General features: G+C 48.5%; 1 protein-coding gene across 1 annotated transcript in view; it reads left to right on the top strand.

Moving 5' to 3' along the window:
* The first annotated feature begins 1,892 nt into the window (after positions 1 to 1,892).
* ADAM19 (ADAM metallopeptidase domain 19) overlaps positions 1,893 to 16,044 on the top strand; it is a 36,074-nt gene continuing 21,922 nt past the window's right edge. The window contains exons 1-4 of the mRNA XM_075164285.1: positions 1,893 to 2,142; positions 2,383 to 2,468; positions 5,232 to 5,302; positions 14,940 to 15,018. Of these exons, the coding sequence (XP_075020386.1) occupies positions 2,082 to 2,142; positions 2,383 to 2,468; positions 5,232 to 5,302; positions 14,940 to 15,018 (297 nt within the window). The 5' untranslated portion in view covers positions 1,893 to 2,081. The remainder of the gene's footprint in view (positions 2,143 to 2,382; positions 2,469 to 5,231; positions 5,303 to 14,939; positions 15,019 to 16,044) is intronic.

Below are 16,044 nucleotides of genomic sequence, written 5' to 3'. Positions count from 1 at the left end.
ATTCCATTTTATGCTTTTTTTGAGCTGATCTTCTTTTAGAGAAATATGTGGAGCAGTCCCTAGAAAGATTTGTTGTACTGGGAAGATTTGTGACAATCTTTCAGTGCAAATATACATGTTCCTCATCAAAGTATTTTTTTTGCCTTTGGGTAGACAGAAATTTTATGCAGGGATGAAAGCAGAATAGCTAAATTTGTGTCTAAATTTGGCTTGCATTTTTACTTTTCTATAATAAAAGCATCAACAATAGTGCCATTGTTTTCTTCTATATTACAGGCAGCTATAAATAAATGGGAGAGCTCACAAAAAATTCAAGGTTTCCCTTCAAGATACTCCACATGATTAGAAAAGAGCTGAAATCTGGTCCCTGGATTTTTGCTCTGGGAAATATGACTTAGTTGTGTGACGAAAATTTGTGACCTGTCTGTGGGTCAGCTAAAATGTCATTTACAGCCTGCTCACCCTGATGATTCCCTCTAGGTGTCCCCAAGACGTCCTAGCTTTCTTCTGCCACAGTGATATCAGGAATAAATTGACCTTCAGAAGAACAAAAAGGTTTAGCCTGTGAAGTGCTGGGGGAGAAAGGCGACATATACAAAAGTCATAAGCAAAAATGGCATCTGCAAATGGAAACAGTCACATTTCCTTTGGGCACAGTGGCAGGAATCAGCGAAGACCTTCAGTAAAAGAGAGCTCCGTGGTTTCAATAAACCTCTGGTCAAGAGACAAAATCACTACTATTATCTAGCAATCCTTTATTCTAAATGGAGTATTAATTTCCTATTGGCCTGATTTACCAATACACTCTGAAACGTAGCCAGGTGCAAATTTCTTAAGTTGGTTTCCTGATGGTTCACCTACACAGGCACTTTAAGTATAGAGATGAATGGAAAGGGTTGGACGGGTAATGTGGATCGATGGCTGTCTGAAGAGTATGACTAAGAGGTAATGCCTTTTCCTGCCACTCTGAGCCGACCCCATAAAAATGCATGTCAGTCCAGCCTCGCAGCCTTGCTAGCGTGGCTGCAGTTGAGCTGGCTGGGAGTCACGGAAGAAATAATCTGACATAAGGGATGGCAGTTGCTTTTCATAGGCTCAGCATGTGCAAGTAGCATCTACAGCACCACGGAGCTCAGGTGGTGAGCATGGCCACCTCAGCATGGCCCCACTGACTTGTGTTCTCCTCTCCTGGTGCGACCCTGAGCCACACGGGCTAACCCAGCAGTGAGGCACTGCATCTGGTGGTCCTCTGGGTGCTCATCCCCCTGAAGGGCAGAGGACTAGCAAAGAGATGATGCATGGACCGCAACCCATGGGTTAGCCCTGAAGGATGCAGGAGAAGACAGGGATGGTCCTTTGGGAGCCTCATGGGAGTGAGTGGACATCCCTGAAGGGCAGCACAGGGAATATGAGCTGTGGATGCTCCCAAGCCCTTCCCCAGCCCCAGCCCTCCATCTGCCTTAGGGGGAGAGATGCAGTGAACGCGTTTTCACTTCTGTCCATTTATATGGGCACAATAAACCCTATACGCTTTCAGCTGTCCAGGGACCATGCACTTCCCAGGAGCGGAGGGATTTAGGATGCCTCTGGAAACATGGGTTCAGCCATGAAGGGTTTGATAGGATTACACATAAATATAACAAATAAATAAATAAACATCTAAAGCCATAGCACCGCTCCTACAGGAGCCTCTTGACAATGGTTCGGCTGCTTCCCTCCACCAGGTCTCTCCTCTTTGCTAGCTTTTGATTCCGTGCTGCCAAAAGAGCTGGGGGAGAGGGCCGAGGTTTTGCATGGGGAGCCCCAGAGAGGCGCTCAGGCTTCCCCCCGCCCCGGGGTGCCGGGACAGCCCGGGACAGCCCAGCCCAGCCCCACACCCCCGTGCCGCAGGGCAGAGCCGCTATTGCACCCGGGGTGCTGCCCGGGGTGGGGTGTAGGAAGAAGAGGAGGAGACACACCCACCCCCCCAGGCAGGGGGCTGCAGGGCCGGATTTCGGGCCGGTGGTGGGAGGAGAAAGCCGCGCCGGGAGGTTTTATACGGCGGGGCGGCGGCGGCGGAGCGCCGTCTCCTGCCCGGAGCCATGCGGGGCCGGGGGCTGCTCTGCGGCATCGCCCTCTCGCTGCTGCTGCGGCCGCCGCCCCGTGAGTGTGGGGTGCCCGGCCCGGGGGGGCTGCGCCGGCCGTCCCCCACTTCCCACCCTGCACGAGTGCCTCTGGCTGCATGAGCCCCCGGGGAGGGAGGATGGGTGGGTGGTTTGGGGGGGGATCCTCCTGCTTCTACAGAGCGAGAGCTCTCCTCTCCCGCCCCGGGTTCGGGTTCCTTAACTCCCGGGGGTGCGGATGGGGTCGGGGTTGTGAGCGGCTCCCCTTGTGTCTCCCCAGCTGGAGGGGACGCCGCCGGCGTGGAGCTGCAGCCCGAGGTGGTGGAGCCGCGCTGGGCAGCCCTGGGGAGCCCCAGCAGCGAGAAGGTAGGTCGCGCCCAGCGCTTGATTTACATTTTGTTTTCAAACCTCCGTATCGTTTCCAGGGGGAGGAACGATGTCGCGGTTAGGACAGGACCTGGCGATGCGCGTTTTGTTTTAAGCTGAGCTCTGTGACAAGCCGCAGGGATGAGCCAGAAAGCCCATCTGCAGCACGGGGAGCTGCTGCAGCTCCTCCAAATCCCGGGAAAGGCTGGGTGAGCTGGCGGGCGCACCTCGGGCACCGAGCGTGAGACTGCTCCTGGCGTGCAAAGGCTTGTAATCGTTTGCCCTCTGGCATGCCTTAAAGCCTAGATCAAGTCTACCTGATCTGTGTATCTGTTAATAGGGGAGTGAGGCAATACAATCCCTGGCATTTAGGGAACAGCCGAATAGAGGCATCTGCTTTAGGAGGAGATGAATCCCAGCTGTGAGGGTGCTTCACTAAGAAAAGCCAACCAGCAGCTCAGGTGTGTCTGACTGTGTCTCAGGCACTGTATGTATCCATATAAACCTCACCCCCATTTCTCTTACGTGGATGGATGAAGTGGTGTGTCAGTGGTCTGCAGCCATTCTGAGAACTGCTGGGGTGCCAGACTTAAACACCAACCAACCACAAACCGCAGTTCAACTTCCCAGCATTTGCATTGCCACAATCAAGAAGTTATCAGTTGCATAATGAAATGAAAGAGGAAAATCCAGATGGTGTTATTTACGTTGTGAACAAGAAAAAGGGAAGCTGCAGCATTATACTAAAGAAAAATCATGACATCTCCCCATAAGTGGTGTTATTTTGGGATTTATGTCCTCTCCATATGATAAGACTTTCTAAAACTTTTTATTGTGTCATATTCAAAAAAAAAAAAAGCTACAATGACTCTCTCATGATCTTAATTCTCTTTAAATGTCCTTGCAGTGCTGCCTGAAGTTTTGGTCCTCTCTATTATCGATAGTGATACAAATACATCTGGACAGCATTTCCCCTTATACAAATTTGCTGGGTCTCAGGGGTCGTACTTGGTTTGTTTCAGGCAAGTTCCTGTTGGCTCTAAAACCAGTGTTAGCAAAGCTTATGTACAGCTGGGGTTTTTCAGTTACACAGCAATTGATGGACTCTGAAGTAGTGGGATTACTGAAGGAGAAGAGAAAGCGTTATTAGTAATAATGATGTTTGCATGACCTTTGAAGAGACTTTTATGATGATGGAGACCCTCAGACCCCCCCAGTTATGGGCAAGGCAACCTCCATTGCTTGCATGTTAGTTAGCAAAACAACAGACCTACCCTGAGATGTACTGAGCACCTGTGATTCAGTAAACTAAACTCAGCCCTTTGGAATTAGCCCTTGTTGTATATCCTAAATGTATTAACTTGTTTTGCATCATCTGTGTGGGCCTGGTGCAATGTCCTGGAAACTGAAGGAAAGATGAACAAAACCCAGAATACGAGCAGGGAGCTGATGAAAGGAGAAGTTTGTAACTGAGCTTGGAATTGATGAAGTGGCAAGTGAGAGTATCTCTGGGCTGACAGATCTTTCATCAGAACATCCCATTCAGTCAGCCTTGCTTTATTTTGCCTTCAGTTGATCTGTTCTGCAAAATCCCCTCCAACACTGTATTAGGAAATACTACGGGTTAATCATCTCGCCAGTTTTTATGATTTTTTTTTTTTCCCCTTCCAGCTGAATAGAGAAGCCTGTTCTTTTCAAATGGGTTATTTCTCTTCTGGGGACTTTATTCATCCATTTCCTTTATGAGAAAGCACTCAGACTCAGAAATCCTCAGCTGACCTTAGCTAGTGATTCTGCTTTGAGGGAGGTAAAACTGGAGACCTCCAGAGGCCCTTCTAGTTGGTCCTCTAGAAAACATATTCTGTACTTTCAGTCTTTTGAATGATTTTTTTTTTTTTCCCCAAATGCTGGTTTTAGTGCATGCATTTGCCATTGCACTAAGAAATTAGGGTCCTTTCTGTTAACACCAGTAGGCCTTGGGGAGCCGGCTGTCCTGTGTCCTCATTTGGAGCTGTAGGCAAATTGCAAACCAGGGCTGTGCCTGTGTGCTTGAACACTCTAGAAAGTTGCTGTCATGGTTTCCAGTCCCTTGGCAGCCTGGGACTAATACAAGAGCAGCTGTGAAATACTGTCTGAACAACGGCTAGAGCCTAAAGATGTCTAAGGGACCCTGTAGCATGCCTTTTATTGGCATTTTCTGTGAGTAAAGGAACTATGTGAAAATCTCTGGAAGAGGTGTGATTCCTCCTGTCCTGAAATAGGCTCCTAAAAATGTCTTTTTCTGCTGTGACAACAGAGGAAGCTTTGGTTAACTAGATCATATATTTGACTTGTAAATCTCTGGGTTGTCCTGTGATGTGGTCCTGAGCATAGTGTACAGGAGAAGGGGGGTGCAGCGCATCCCTCCCACCCAGCTGCACCTTCAGGAGCTCCAGCACCAGGACTTGTTGCCTCATCTGAGCCCATTATTCCTCCTGAGACACCAGGGTCACTAGCTCAGATATGGCATCCCATCCCACCAGCGTGCCTGTACTGCTTCCTGGCCCCTCATGGCTGTGCCGTGGGGATGCAGCAGCGTGCCTGGAGCTGGGAGCCACCATGACCCGTCCCTTCCCTTCCCCAGCACTCCAGGTCTGAAGGTAGGAGGAAGGCGAGGAGTGGTTTAAGGTCAGCTGCAATTTCCAGGGGAACAATTTGTGTTTCTGGATGTGTTCATAATTACGATGATGTATGAGTAACAGGCACCCTCTCTTTTGCACGCAGCATCCACTCAGGGCTGAAGTTAAGGTAAAGGCAGAAGGCCAGGAGCTCATCTTGGAATTGGAGAAGAATGGGTAAGTGTGCTTGTGCCTTGCATTGTGGTCTCACTAAAATAATGAATAAGGATTACAGTGAAGTCAACAGGAAAACCTCCACTGACTTCAGCAAGGTTTTGATAAAGACAGGATGAGGAAGTCCTTTTCTGGATTTCAAGGTTATTCCAGGTCTGAGTCCCCACTGATGTTAATCAGCCAAGCAGCACTGACAGTAACAGAGTTTTGTCAGCAAAAAGCAGACGGTGACCTGGCCCTCAGTGTATAAACTTATTTTTGCATCATAATTCTTACTACATTAACTAGAAAACGTTGCTGATACGAAGTGCACTATTTACCAAATAGCTCAATGCTTTAGCATCAGTGTGACTCTAATGAGGATTTCATTTGCTGTGAGCTGAAGAGGTCCTGCTCCGTTTCCTAGGAGAAACGATCTGACAAATTCAATTCCATTAGTGCCCTTCATGCTAAAGCAGACTGAAAAATGCTTTTGCATTAACTGAAATGCAACCTCCTCTCAGGCATGATACAGCAATGCTGTGTGATATCATAGGGCGTGATGTGTATTGAATTCAGCTGAAGCTGCAGGAGGTTAAGGTAGATAGAAGGATTCTGGTCTGGAGGCTGCTCCAGAGGCTCTCTGCCCTGTGAGTACATTAGTTTTCAGTGGTGGAACAGCAGCTGGAAATTTAGCTGCAAGAAGCTTGTCTTTGCTAAGCAGTCCACTTGCACTGTTGGTGTTTGTTTTATTTATTTTTAAATGGATCTAAAGATTTATCTATGGAAACACAACCAAATGTTTGTCTGCTAGAATCAGTAGGAATAATAGTCTTGGAATAATGACCCTGGTTGTATCTTAAATGTATTGTATGGACATCCCAACCACAGAGCTTGGGGGCTCAGCTTTCCTCCTGAAAGAGTGAAGTGTCAGAAAATCTTATTAGTTCGGATGGCAGTGCATAAACCTAAATGATATTCAGGGCATTTTGGAGGAAAACCAGATTTTTCTTGGCGCTGTCTGCAGTAAAGACTGAAATCTGATGGCTGATGAAAGGCGAGTACAGCCTACGAGGTGTTTTCTGTAATAGGCCACATAAGCTACTGGGAGTTGCAGTGCTGCAAAAGCCAGACATTTTTCCCAGTCATGCACCTGTGTAGAATTAAACAGCAACAGCTATAAATTCTGTGTGTTTTGGCATCTCTCAGCTGGGAAAATAGAGAAGTGGTAGAAGAGACCAGGCAGCATAAGCGTTGCTAACTCGGTCCTGTCTAATGCAGGAGAAGCAGCCGTTGCTGACGACAGTGGTCAGCAATGCCAGTCTCTGAACTGAACCTGGAAGCAGCGTAACTGCTAATGCTGCTGGGGGTCTCCTTCCTGCTGGAAGGACTGTCAGGTCTTGCATATTCTGCAATCGCTGTGCAAAGGTGAATTTATTTCTGGCACAGCAGAAGCTGGCAAGAGCAAGGATCCATTAATCCATTTGTGCTCCGAGCGTGGTGACGTAACCTCCAGGTGCCTTGCGGGAGCGGTGCTGTGCTATTTCCAATGCAGACAAACTCATTGCTGGTGTTAGTAAACAGAATTATAATAATAGAAGATTTCTATTGTGTTTATTTCCTGAAATGCATTTTCATTCATTGAGATGTATACACACAGACTTAAGCGTGCACACACACTTCCACTGCGGGATGAATTGCCTTACTAGGACTGATGAAATACAGCAAGTGGTTTGGAGTTTTTTATTTTTATTTTCTGTGGAAAATGCAAGTGATTCATAGATAGCAGTGCTTCACGTGGGAGTCTTGCCAGGCCTCAAGTCCTTGTTCAAGAAAGGTGATGGCACGATCCCAAACATGCAAGTCTGAACTTGATTAGATGAGAGGCTCTGGAGAGCCACCACCTTTCAGAGACTTGTGGAGGTGCGGAAGTAATTTAGAGACACTCAAATTAAGAGAGAAATGATGAAGCAAACAAAAACATGAAGTCCCTGGGAGCCCTGTGGATGCTGTAATTATCAGCATCCATAGAGCACTTCTAAGTCAATGAAAACCACTTCTCCTTGTCAAAGGTGCAGTGAGGTAGAGTCCAGCCCGGCTCCTCGGGTTCCTGCTTCCCAGCCTGGGGTTGCTCCCCAGCACCCAGGACCTCACCACTGTTGTTGCTTATCTTGTAGGGGAGCCTGAGGTTCTAGCTGAGATTTGGGGTACTGAGTAGTTGCAGCATGAGGGACTTCTTCTCTGAAGGGTTTGTCGGGCACCCAGACAGCGGGAGAGAAGTTGAAATCCCCCAAGTGGGAAGCGTCCCTTCAAAGCTGTCTGAAACCTGGCTGCTCCTGGTTTCATGTTCACGTGAAAGTGGGTATAACAGAACTGCAGCTTTAAGGAAGGTACTTTGGGATTTTTAAATTAAAATGGGCCCCAGAGTTCTGGGTCATGTAACTGACCCAGCTTAGAGGAGCTTCTGGAAAACAGCTTTGCTGCTGAGGTTGGTGGTCTGCTCCCCCTCTGTCTCCAGCCTCAGCACAGGGCTGTGAACGCGCCCGCCTGGCTCCTGTTGTCTCCTCGTAACCATGTCCCAGCCTCAAAGAAAGCATGAAATGATTGGCATCAGCAGGGTCTGGTTGGGATATGATTTACCCAATGGTTCCCAAACCCAGAGAGGAGATAGACCAAGCTAGTGAAACGTGGATTAGGCAGCCTCGTTCCGCATTCACCACTCTCCTTATGGAGAGAGAAAGCTGATGAGAATATGAGCTTGCTTTGAAAGGGGAGGGGGGGAAGTCGTAATCTGTACCGCTTTGGTAGGGATGCACTAGCTTTGAAAGAAATGTGCTGTTTTCAATATGTGGAAGAAATGTTCGCGCCCAGCCTCTGATTTCACATTCCATATGAAAAGGAGATTGTGTTAATCCACAGAGGTAAAACGCAGAAATTATTGCGTATCTTTCTTAAGAACCATGTACAACTCTGTATTTTGTAATAAGCTCAGCACACATCTGAGTTTGGGCTTCATATATCTACAAATACAATTATTGCATTAGCAGTTAACATAATATTGCATTATTTCCTGCTCAGGAGTTTGATAAGAAGGCGGAACCACACTGTAGTTGCAAGCAGAACTCACAACACTAGTTAACATTTCCGAATAACAACAAAAGTATATCCCCCAAACGACTCGGGCTTGTTTTAAATGACTCAAAACCATGTCCTGCAGCTGCAGGATTGGAAAGCTCAAAGCTGCACAAACAACAAATATATGGAGAGAAGCCTATAAAGCAGCTTTAAATTTGGCTGGGGCTTAGGAACGGAAGAATCTGAGTTGCAAACCTTGGATGAAAAGTGACTTTTTTAAAAGGCATTTGCATTTGTTAATAAAAAGCAGCTTTGAGCCAAGCTGAGATGCTCTGAATGTGTGTGGCAGCGCTGCCTGGCGTGAGCCTTTTCTTTCTAGTGAAGAGGAGAGCTCATATTTGCACAGCAGAAACCTGCATGGAATTTGTCTTCTCACCTGAATGCAGGAAGAGTATCAACAAGACTTTCCTCCCTCTTCTCTTTCTCTTTTGAGTCTCTCATGGGGAGGGCAGACTTGGGAAGGGTCCTCTCGGTGGCAAGGGGTAGCGGGGGCTTCTCCAGGGGTGAATCCCGTGGGCAGCGTGGGGCACAGCTGTGTGTTTTAGCTGCGTATTTTGGCTGCTGCCTGCCCGCAGCAGCCGTGATGGCGTGGGGCACTTTGTGGCAGAGCCGCAGTGGAGAGGACGCTGCAAAGAAAGTCCAAAGCTCCTCTGGTCTGACCTCGGGAGCAATCCAGATAGTTGTTTTTAGGCAACTGGATCTGATAAGGACCAGTATCGTTTCCAGTCTCTTCTGGCCCCACCTGGGTAGGCGATGAGCACTCCAGCCCTGCTCGATGCTCTCAGCAGTGCGATAAGAGATCTGTATGTCACTTGTATTTCACCGTTTCCTGCTTTTGCTCATTTCCAGGGCCTCTTCTACCAACTGTGTGAGGAAGAGGGGAGGTTGCTGCCCACCTCTGAGCAGGAAGGATATATGAGATTATTCCACCGATGGGCTACACATCATCGGTGTCTAATGGGCTTCCTGCGTGGGGAGGGGGTAAGGGTTACGTAAAGGAGGGAAATTGAGTTTATCCTGCTCTACTGTCTCTTGGAGTCATCAGAAAAACAGGGTTGGGACCTGGAAAGCCGTAGCTGCTTTTCAGCCTCCTGATTCCCTTGGGATATGCAGTGATTCCTCTGCGTGGGGCAGGGAGGAAGAGATGAGGAAATGGAGCCCTTAAATCTTTTGCTCCCTGACTCATTATCAGCTGGTTTCCCATTTATTTTATTTCCTTTTTCCTCTCCAGGCAACTTTTATGGTTCCCATTGGTAAACCAAGGGGCTGTGTGACAAATTTTGCTTCAACAAATGGGTCCTTCAACATGATTTACACAGTGAACGTCACAGATGATGTGGATGGCAAAAGGGGATGGAGAGTCTTTAGCCTGTGATATTCTCCCAGGCATTACAAATAGCTGTTTAGTTCCACCTCAATAGCTGGAAGCTACTTTTTCCTTCCAAACTGCTGCTGTTCACACAATAAACATGTTCTCAGATATATTGGCAAAGGCTCTTGAGGAAGGGAGCTTCATCTGGATGAAACTCACCAAGAAAAAAAAAATTTGGATTTCCTTGATTTCATGAAGTGCCAGGTTTTGGCTGGAGGATTCCAGAGAGGTGAAATCTCCGATTTCCCACTAGTGGTGGATATGGAAAGCAGGCCTGCCTGCTCGTGTTGTCATGGGTCATGTGTTGTGGTGTTCAAGATGGGGTCACCTCAGGCTTTGATAATAAATTCTGACCTTAGGGAATGTTTAAGTGACTAGGAGGTCACTTCTTACCCTACTTGGATCCTGTTAGAGGCAATGGAGTGGGACCACAAATTGTAGATGGAAATCTGACATCTAAACCTTCTTGGGAGAGTCAATTCCCTCCACCCCCAGATGCTGGCAGCCTGACTGGACAGATTTATTGTGATTTGAAGAAAGGGACAGGGGAAGAGATGTAAGAGATTGCAGACTTCACTTTTCTTGGTCCCACAACTGAGAAATTAAGAGTCAATGTTTCTCATGAGAGCTTCATGGATCATTTAGCTTTTGGTTTTTGGGAGGAAATAAAAAATGTCTGTCTCCTGGATACTCAGGGGTGTTTTTAAATTGGAAGCTCTTCATGCAGACTAGCCCCTCTGTAAAATGAACCCAAACAAAGTTGTTTATGGGACCAAATTATAAAAAAAATCCTTCTTGCTCTAATTAGCAAGAGCACCAGTGTGCTGCTGGGGCCCTCCCAGTGCCCATGGGTGATATCTGGCTGTTGGAGCTGAGCACGTTCACAGCGGTCCCTGGGATGGAGGGCTCTGAGCTCCTCCAAGTCTTGTGCTAACAATTGGTGTTTCACAGGCGAAAGCAAACTGCTCCCATTTATCAGGAAAGTAGGGGTGAGGTTCTCCAGAGCAGCTGGGAAACGTGCACTCCCTCAAACGAACGTGGTCATGCAGGAAAGGCCCCAGCTTTCCTTCTGCTGTTTTTGGAAGCATTTGGGTGTGCCGTGCAGCCCCCCTCTCCCCAGCTGCTTCTCTGCTCCTCTGCGGTGGCTGGAGGAGCTGGAGGTCACGCTCTTGCACTGTCCCCAAGTGCCACAGGGGCAGCTGCCTGCCGAGAAAGCTGGGTTTTGCCCCGCACCCTCAGCCTGCCTCTCCCGTTGAACACCATCGGCTCTTGTGCAAAGCGTGTGACTCCCTGGCATGGCATCTCGATGGGCAAAACAGCCACCACGCTGCCCTGTAACGTCAGCTCTGCACGGCAGGGCCCTTCCAGGGAGCAGCACAGCGGCATGGGGAAGATTTGTTTCAAACAATGATATCATTGACAGGCTGGAGCAGGACCAAGATCACTCCACGTCGGTCATCAGCAGAAACAGTCTCGAGCCATCTGTACATTATGGCACCGAGCCACTCTTCCTTCGTTTGGTTTCCTCGCTTGTATTTAACCCGGCTCCCAAGGCTTTCTGGGGAACAAATCCTGCCAAGAGCAGGCTATTCCACCCTGAGCTGGACACTGAGCCGGGTCTTGGGGAACGACTGATCTTGCCGAAAGCTGGTCGCTGTTGGAAAGGTGTGAGGGCTTCTCTAGAACATCTTGAGTGCTCTTGTGTAGCTTACCCTGGCCTCAGACAGCCCCGCATGGCTGCAGCTGTGATCAAGGTTTAGCAAAGGAGAGCGCTGCCATCCAAAACCAGCTTTTCCTCTGACTTCATCAGTTCCTCATGCTGATAACTCCTCTAATGATGGACTCCATGCTGCCTTTTAGGAAGATGATGTGTGCTAGCAATCTGCCAGCTGCCTGACTGTATCTCAGAAGCCTTTAAATGATGTTATTTTGCAGCTTCATCTCGAGCTGCTGGAGAGGTAGTCACTAAGACATATAATGTCAGAGAGAAGAAGGACCAAATCATGCTGTTTTTTCCAGGCTTTCCTTCTCCAGCAAGGTGGTGATCTCTGTGCTCCTCTGGAAATGGTGCATCAGGTCCATCAGCGCTTTGCAGAGCTGAGCTCCCCTGGAATCAGCCGTTCAGCCTGGCAGTGATGCTGTCCTGAACTGATGGCAGATAAAGGCCACCGCTAAGGTTTTGGGGTACTCATATCTCACTAATCTCTCCTGTTTATCCAACAACTGGTACACATGGAGAAGAGGGACAAGACTGGTTGATAACTCTGGTGCCCTCTGAGATGGAAAGAAGGCTTCTTCTCTATTTATTTACAATTTGGTGGAAAGCTTGATGCTAGCTGAGGAAGTGAGCTGGGTTGGGGGTGAACTTTCACAGGCTCAAAGTGAGATAGAACCCCAAGGGTGTTGCAAGATGTCCTGTTGTTTTTCCTCTTTCCTCACTGCTCTCCCCACCGCACACCGTGTAATGCACTGCGATAGCCCTTCTCAGCAGTGCTGCAAGAGCCCCAAGGCTCCCCTGCATTAAGGCAGGGAAGGGCCTTCAAAACAGGACTGTTTCAAGCTCAGAATAAGAAGCTGGACTTTTCATAGGGAGCCTGCAACGTAGCATCGGAGTCAACTGGTGGAGAGAGGCTTGAAAGGAGTAACGTGGCACCGCTCAGCCAGATGATGCGTGCTGTGAGCTCAGCGGCTGCATAAGTACCCCTAAAAATTCAGGCTGGGCAGGAGTCAAAGCACTGAGGAGTTTTATGGTAGATGCTGGAGGAGAGATAAAATAGCTATTCATAGTGAATGCTTTCCAAGAATAAAGGAGCAGGAAGAAAACATAACTGTGCTTGTTTGGGAATGAAACAAGTAAGCTGTGCAAGCCTCAGCTACTGGAAATCTATAGGCTGTTGTCTAATTCTGGCTTTAGTAGCACTGGGCAGATGACAGCCTCTAACACAGACCAGATACCTGCCAGAGCACATTGCTCAAGGCAATTTCCTTCGAGTTAATGCAATCTGTTGATTAAACATTTGTTTCTTGCAGCCTTGTGCTGAGCAAGCTACTGCAGTCAGGGAGATGAAGGGAGTTATTTTCTGTGGGATGGTGCTTCTGGGCTTATCTTCAGTTTACAGACCCGAGATAGCTGAACGCAGCAATCTCGCCTTCTGAGCACTGACAGGATCTAGTGATGAGAATTAACACATCAGAAAGAAGCAAAATGAGCTTTCCTGGGCTACGGTGAACTTTGAAAGTGGAGATAAAAGCTGTTGTATTCCTGACATCAAATGCTGTCAGATACAACAGTGGCACACCGTTTTGTCTGACACTAAGCCAGCGGTACTTGTTCAGGTGTCTGAGCCTTTGGATGCCAGATGGGGGAAGCACTTTCAAACGCTCTGATAAAAGGTTGCGTTTCCTGTTGCCCTGGCCTTATTTAATTAGATATCACAAGCACCCAATTCCTTATTCAAACAGAGGCTTTCAAGGTGGATTAGACCTGACTGCCACATACCAAAACCCAAGGCAGTTGGAAAAATCTTTGGTTTTGTTTCTGATACAGCTTTCTTCATCCAGCCTAAAGAAATCAAGCAAAGAAAAGAAGAAAACTTTTCCTTTCTTGCTTTCTTGGAGGTCATCGTTAAAAAATCTGGTGCATGAAATGCATTAAACAAGGATGCAGGACTGAACTGCAGCTGCAGCGTTGCTGGCATCACGCTGCCCGGGATGCACGTGGCATCCTCGTGGCGTGGCAAGTGTCGCGCTTCGGTGGCCTGGCAGCACCGCGGGGTGGCTGCAGAAGTGTGTTTCACAGATGGGACATGTTCTGTGATCCTTCTCCAAAGTTTTGGAACTGAGGCCATTGTTTTAAAAAAGTGTTTTAAACTTATATTTTACTGCTGCTGAGATGGACAGAGGGTATGACCTTCTTGATTTGGCCCAGATTTTGACTTGCTGTACTTTTTTTACATCACTGTTTAGCAAATGCAGATGTTTAAAAAGAAGGGGAAGGCTGTTTCCTCTGGAACCAAATCAAAACGCTTACTATTCAGTGCACAGGAGCGCCTTTTATAGACTTTTGGTCTGATCCTGGGCCGAAGACAGGGAGAATATTGTCTATATGAGGATGACACAAACAAATTCAAATTGGGGAATCGGCATTTTCCTAGGACAAAGATGTGAATCGGCTTCTGGGCAGAAATTGAAATGCAGATGCAGATTGGTTTATAATTGTGCTCAGATTAGGGCACTGGAGAGAGTCTGGATTTGAGCTGAGAACTCACTCCTGTGCCCAGATGTGTCTTGAACTGGCCTGTGGTGTGCTTGGTACACTGGACTTGGTGGGCTGAATCTAATCCCAGTATATCTGGGGCATGACTTTGCAGTAGTAAAGGAAACTCTGCTCAGAGACTTGCACCCATTAAAGGAGGAGGATGATGTTGAGTTTCCAGGGTTTTTTTTTAAGTCCTTACGTAAAAATTGAATTGTTCACTTGCAGCTGTTGGAAGTGGATCTTGGCGCCTGATCGAAGTCAGGGACAGGCTCTCCTTTATTATTTTAATTTAATAAATGGCTTGAAAGAGCACTTAGGAAGATGGCTTGCTGCGCCCTTTCAGAAGTGGGTGTTCTCCACGAGAGGAAGCGCTCAGCTCCTGCCAGGGCAGCAGATGGATGGATGTGGCAAGGTCAGCTATACTTCCACCTTCTGACCCTCTGCCATCACAGCGTGCTCTGCGCAGGGAAGCACAGCCTGCGGCACCGGTCCCGCAGCAGCTTCCATGGCTCCTGTGCCGCTAGGAAGCCGTTAGCCGCTGCCTCCCTGGGGACAGCACGTTAACAAGCGCCTCGCAGGCGGAAAGTGCTGATCCAGAGCAGAGTGCAGAGATAGAGCGTAGCTCTCGGCTGGCGTCCCCCAAATACCTGTCTCCTGCCTGCCCCCTCTGCGCATTGCCATTGGTTTCGCACTGCAGGTAGCAAACAGCGACTGCCCCAAGTCCACAACAATGATTCACCGCAACAGGAATATTTACACTGAGTTCAGAAAGAGCTGCATCTAGCCGATTTTCTAACACACCTAGGAAACAGAAATCCAGGTCTAAAGAAAGGTCTTACTGTCTTCTTTTTTTTTTCTTCTTTTTTTCTTTTCTTTCCCCCTCCCTGTATCTGCAGAAACCTCTTTGCACCAAGCTACACTGAGACTCATTACAGCCAGACTGGACAACCCCAGACCACCTCTCTGACCCACACGGTGAGTGCAGAGAGCACTTTCCCTCCCCTCTGCAGGGGAGACCAGGCGGGGGGCCCAGAGAAGCGGGTGACCTTCTTTCTCCAGAGCCTTTCTTCGAGGCCGTGGGTCTGCTTTAAGCTGAAGGGGAGGGCAGTCCGACTTTCTGACCTGGGGGGTTCCAGCAGGAAAGCGTCTCCATCCCCCAGCAATGGTAAAAACATCTCACTGTTTTGCCCTCTCTGATAGGAGAGCCCAGGTCAGCCTCCAGCATCGCTCCCCTCTCTCTGGGTGCTGGGGAATCGTTTATTCCTCCTGCTGCTCATCCTCTTGCTTTTAGTTTTGCTGCTGGGTACTCCATGCTGGGGACGTTCCCAGCCTTCGGGAAAACCAGCCCGTGTAAGCTGGCTCCTGTTCAGTAAAAATCCCATGAATTACTGATCTCAGGCAGGCCTTGGCTGACTCTCTGCTGCAGTGGCACAAAGATGTGCATTGGTTGCGATGCAAAAATAAGAGATAAAAACCCCATGAGATCATCTTTACTGATACTGCCCCGGGGCGAGGGGAAGGGATGTGATGAATACGTTGGCGTTTCTGCCCCAAAGCCTCCTTGTCCCTGCCAGAGGCTGCCTTTGTCTTGCCAGGAGCCCCCAGACGGGGACTTCCCCACTGCCCGTGGCATCACCCTCTCTGGGGCTGAAGGCACGTCCCTTGGGGCCTGACCCAGGGCCAGCTGCCATCGATAGGCAGCTCCCATTACAGGCAGAAAGCTTTGGATCGGCCTTAATGCTGCAGCCATCTGAGTTGCTTCCTTGGGGATTCAAAGCTCCTAATTTTTACTGGCAACAAGGAGCCGTTTGATGCATTCGGACGGGCCACGCATGGCAGCTGAAAGGCCAAATTTCGATGCAGGCTCACAGAGATTTAGTTACGATAGCTAGTGGAAAGAGAACAATTACCGGAGTATTGGCAGCACTCACATGGAACTCAGTGATGCCTAAATATAGCACGTCCATCGCGAAAATGCATTGCCAACCCTGCTGCCTCTGC

Source organism: Calonectris borealis, chromosome 15, assembly GCF_964195595.1.
Source record: "Calonectris borealis chromosome 15, bCalBor7.hap1.2, whole genome shotgun sequence".
In the NCBI taxonomy this organism is placed as follows: domain Eukaryota; kingdom Metazoa; phylum Chordata; class Aves; order Procellariiformes; family Procellariidae; genus Calonectris; species Calonectris borealis.
This window is presented reverse-complemented; position numbering and strand designations above follow the sequence as displayed.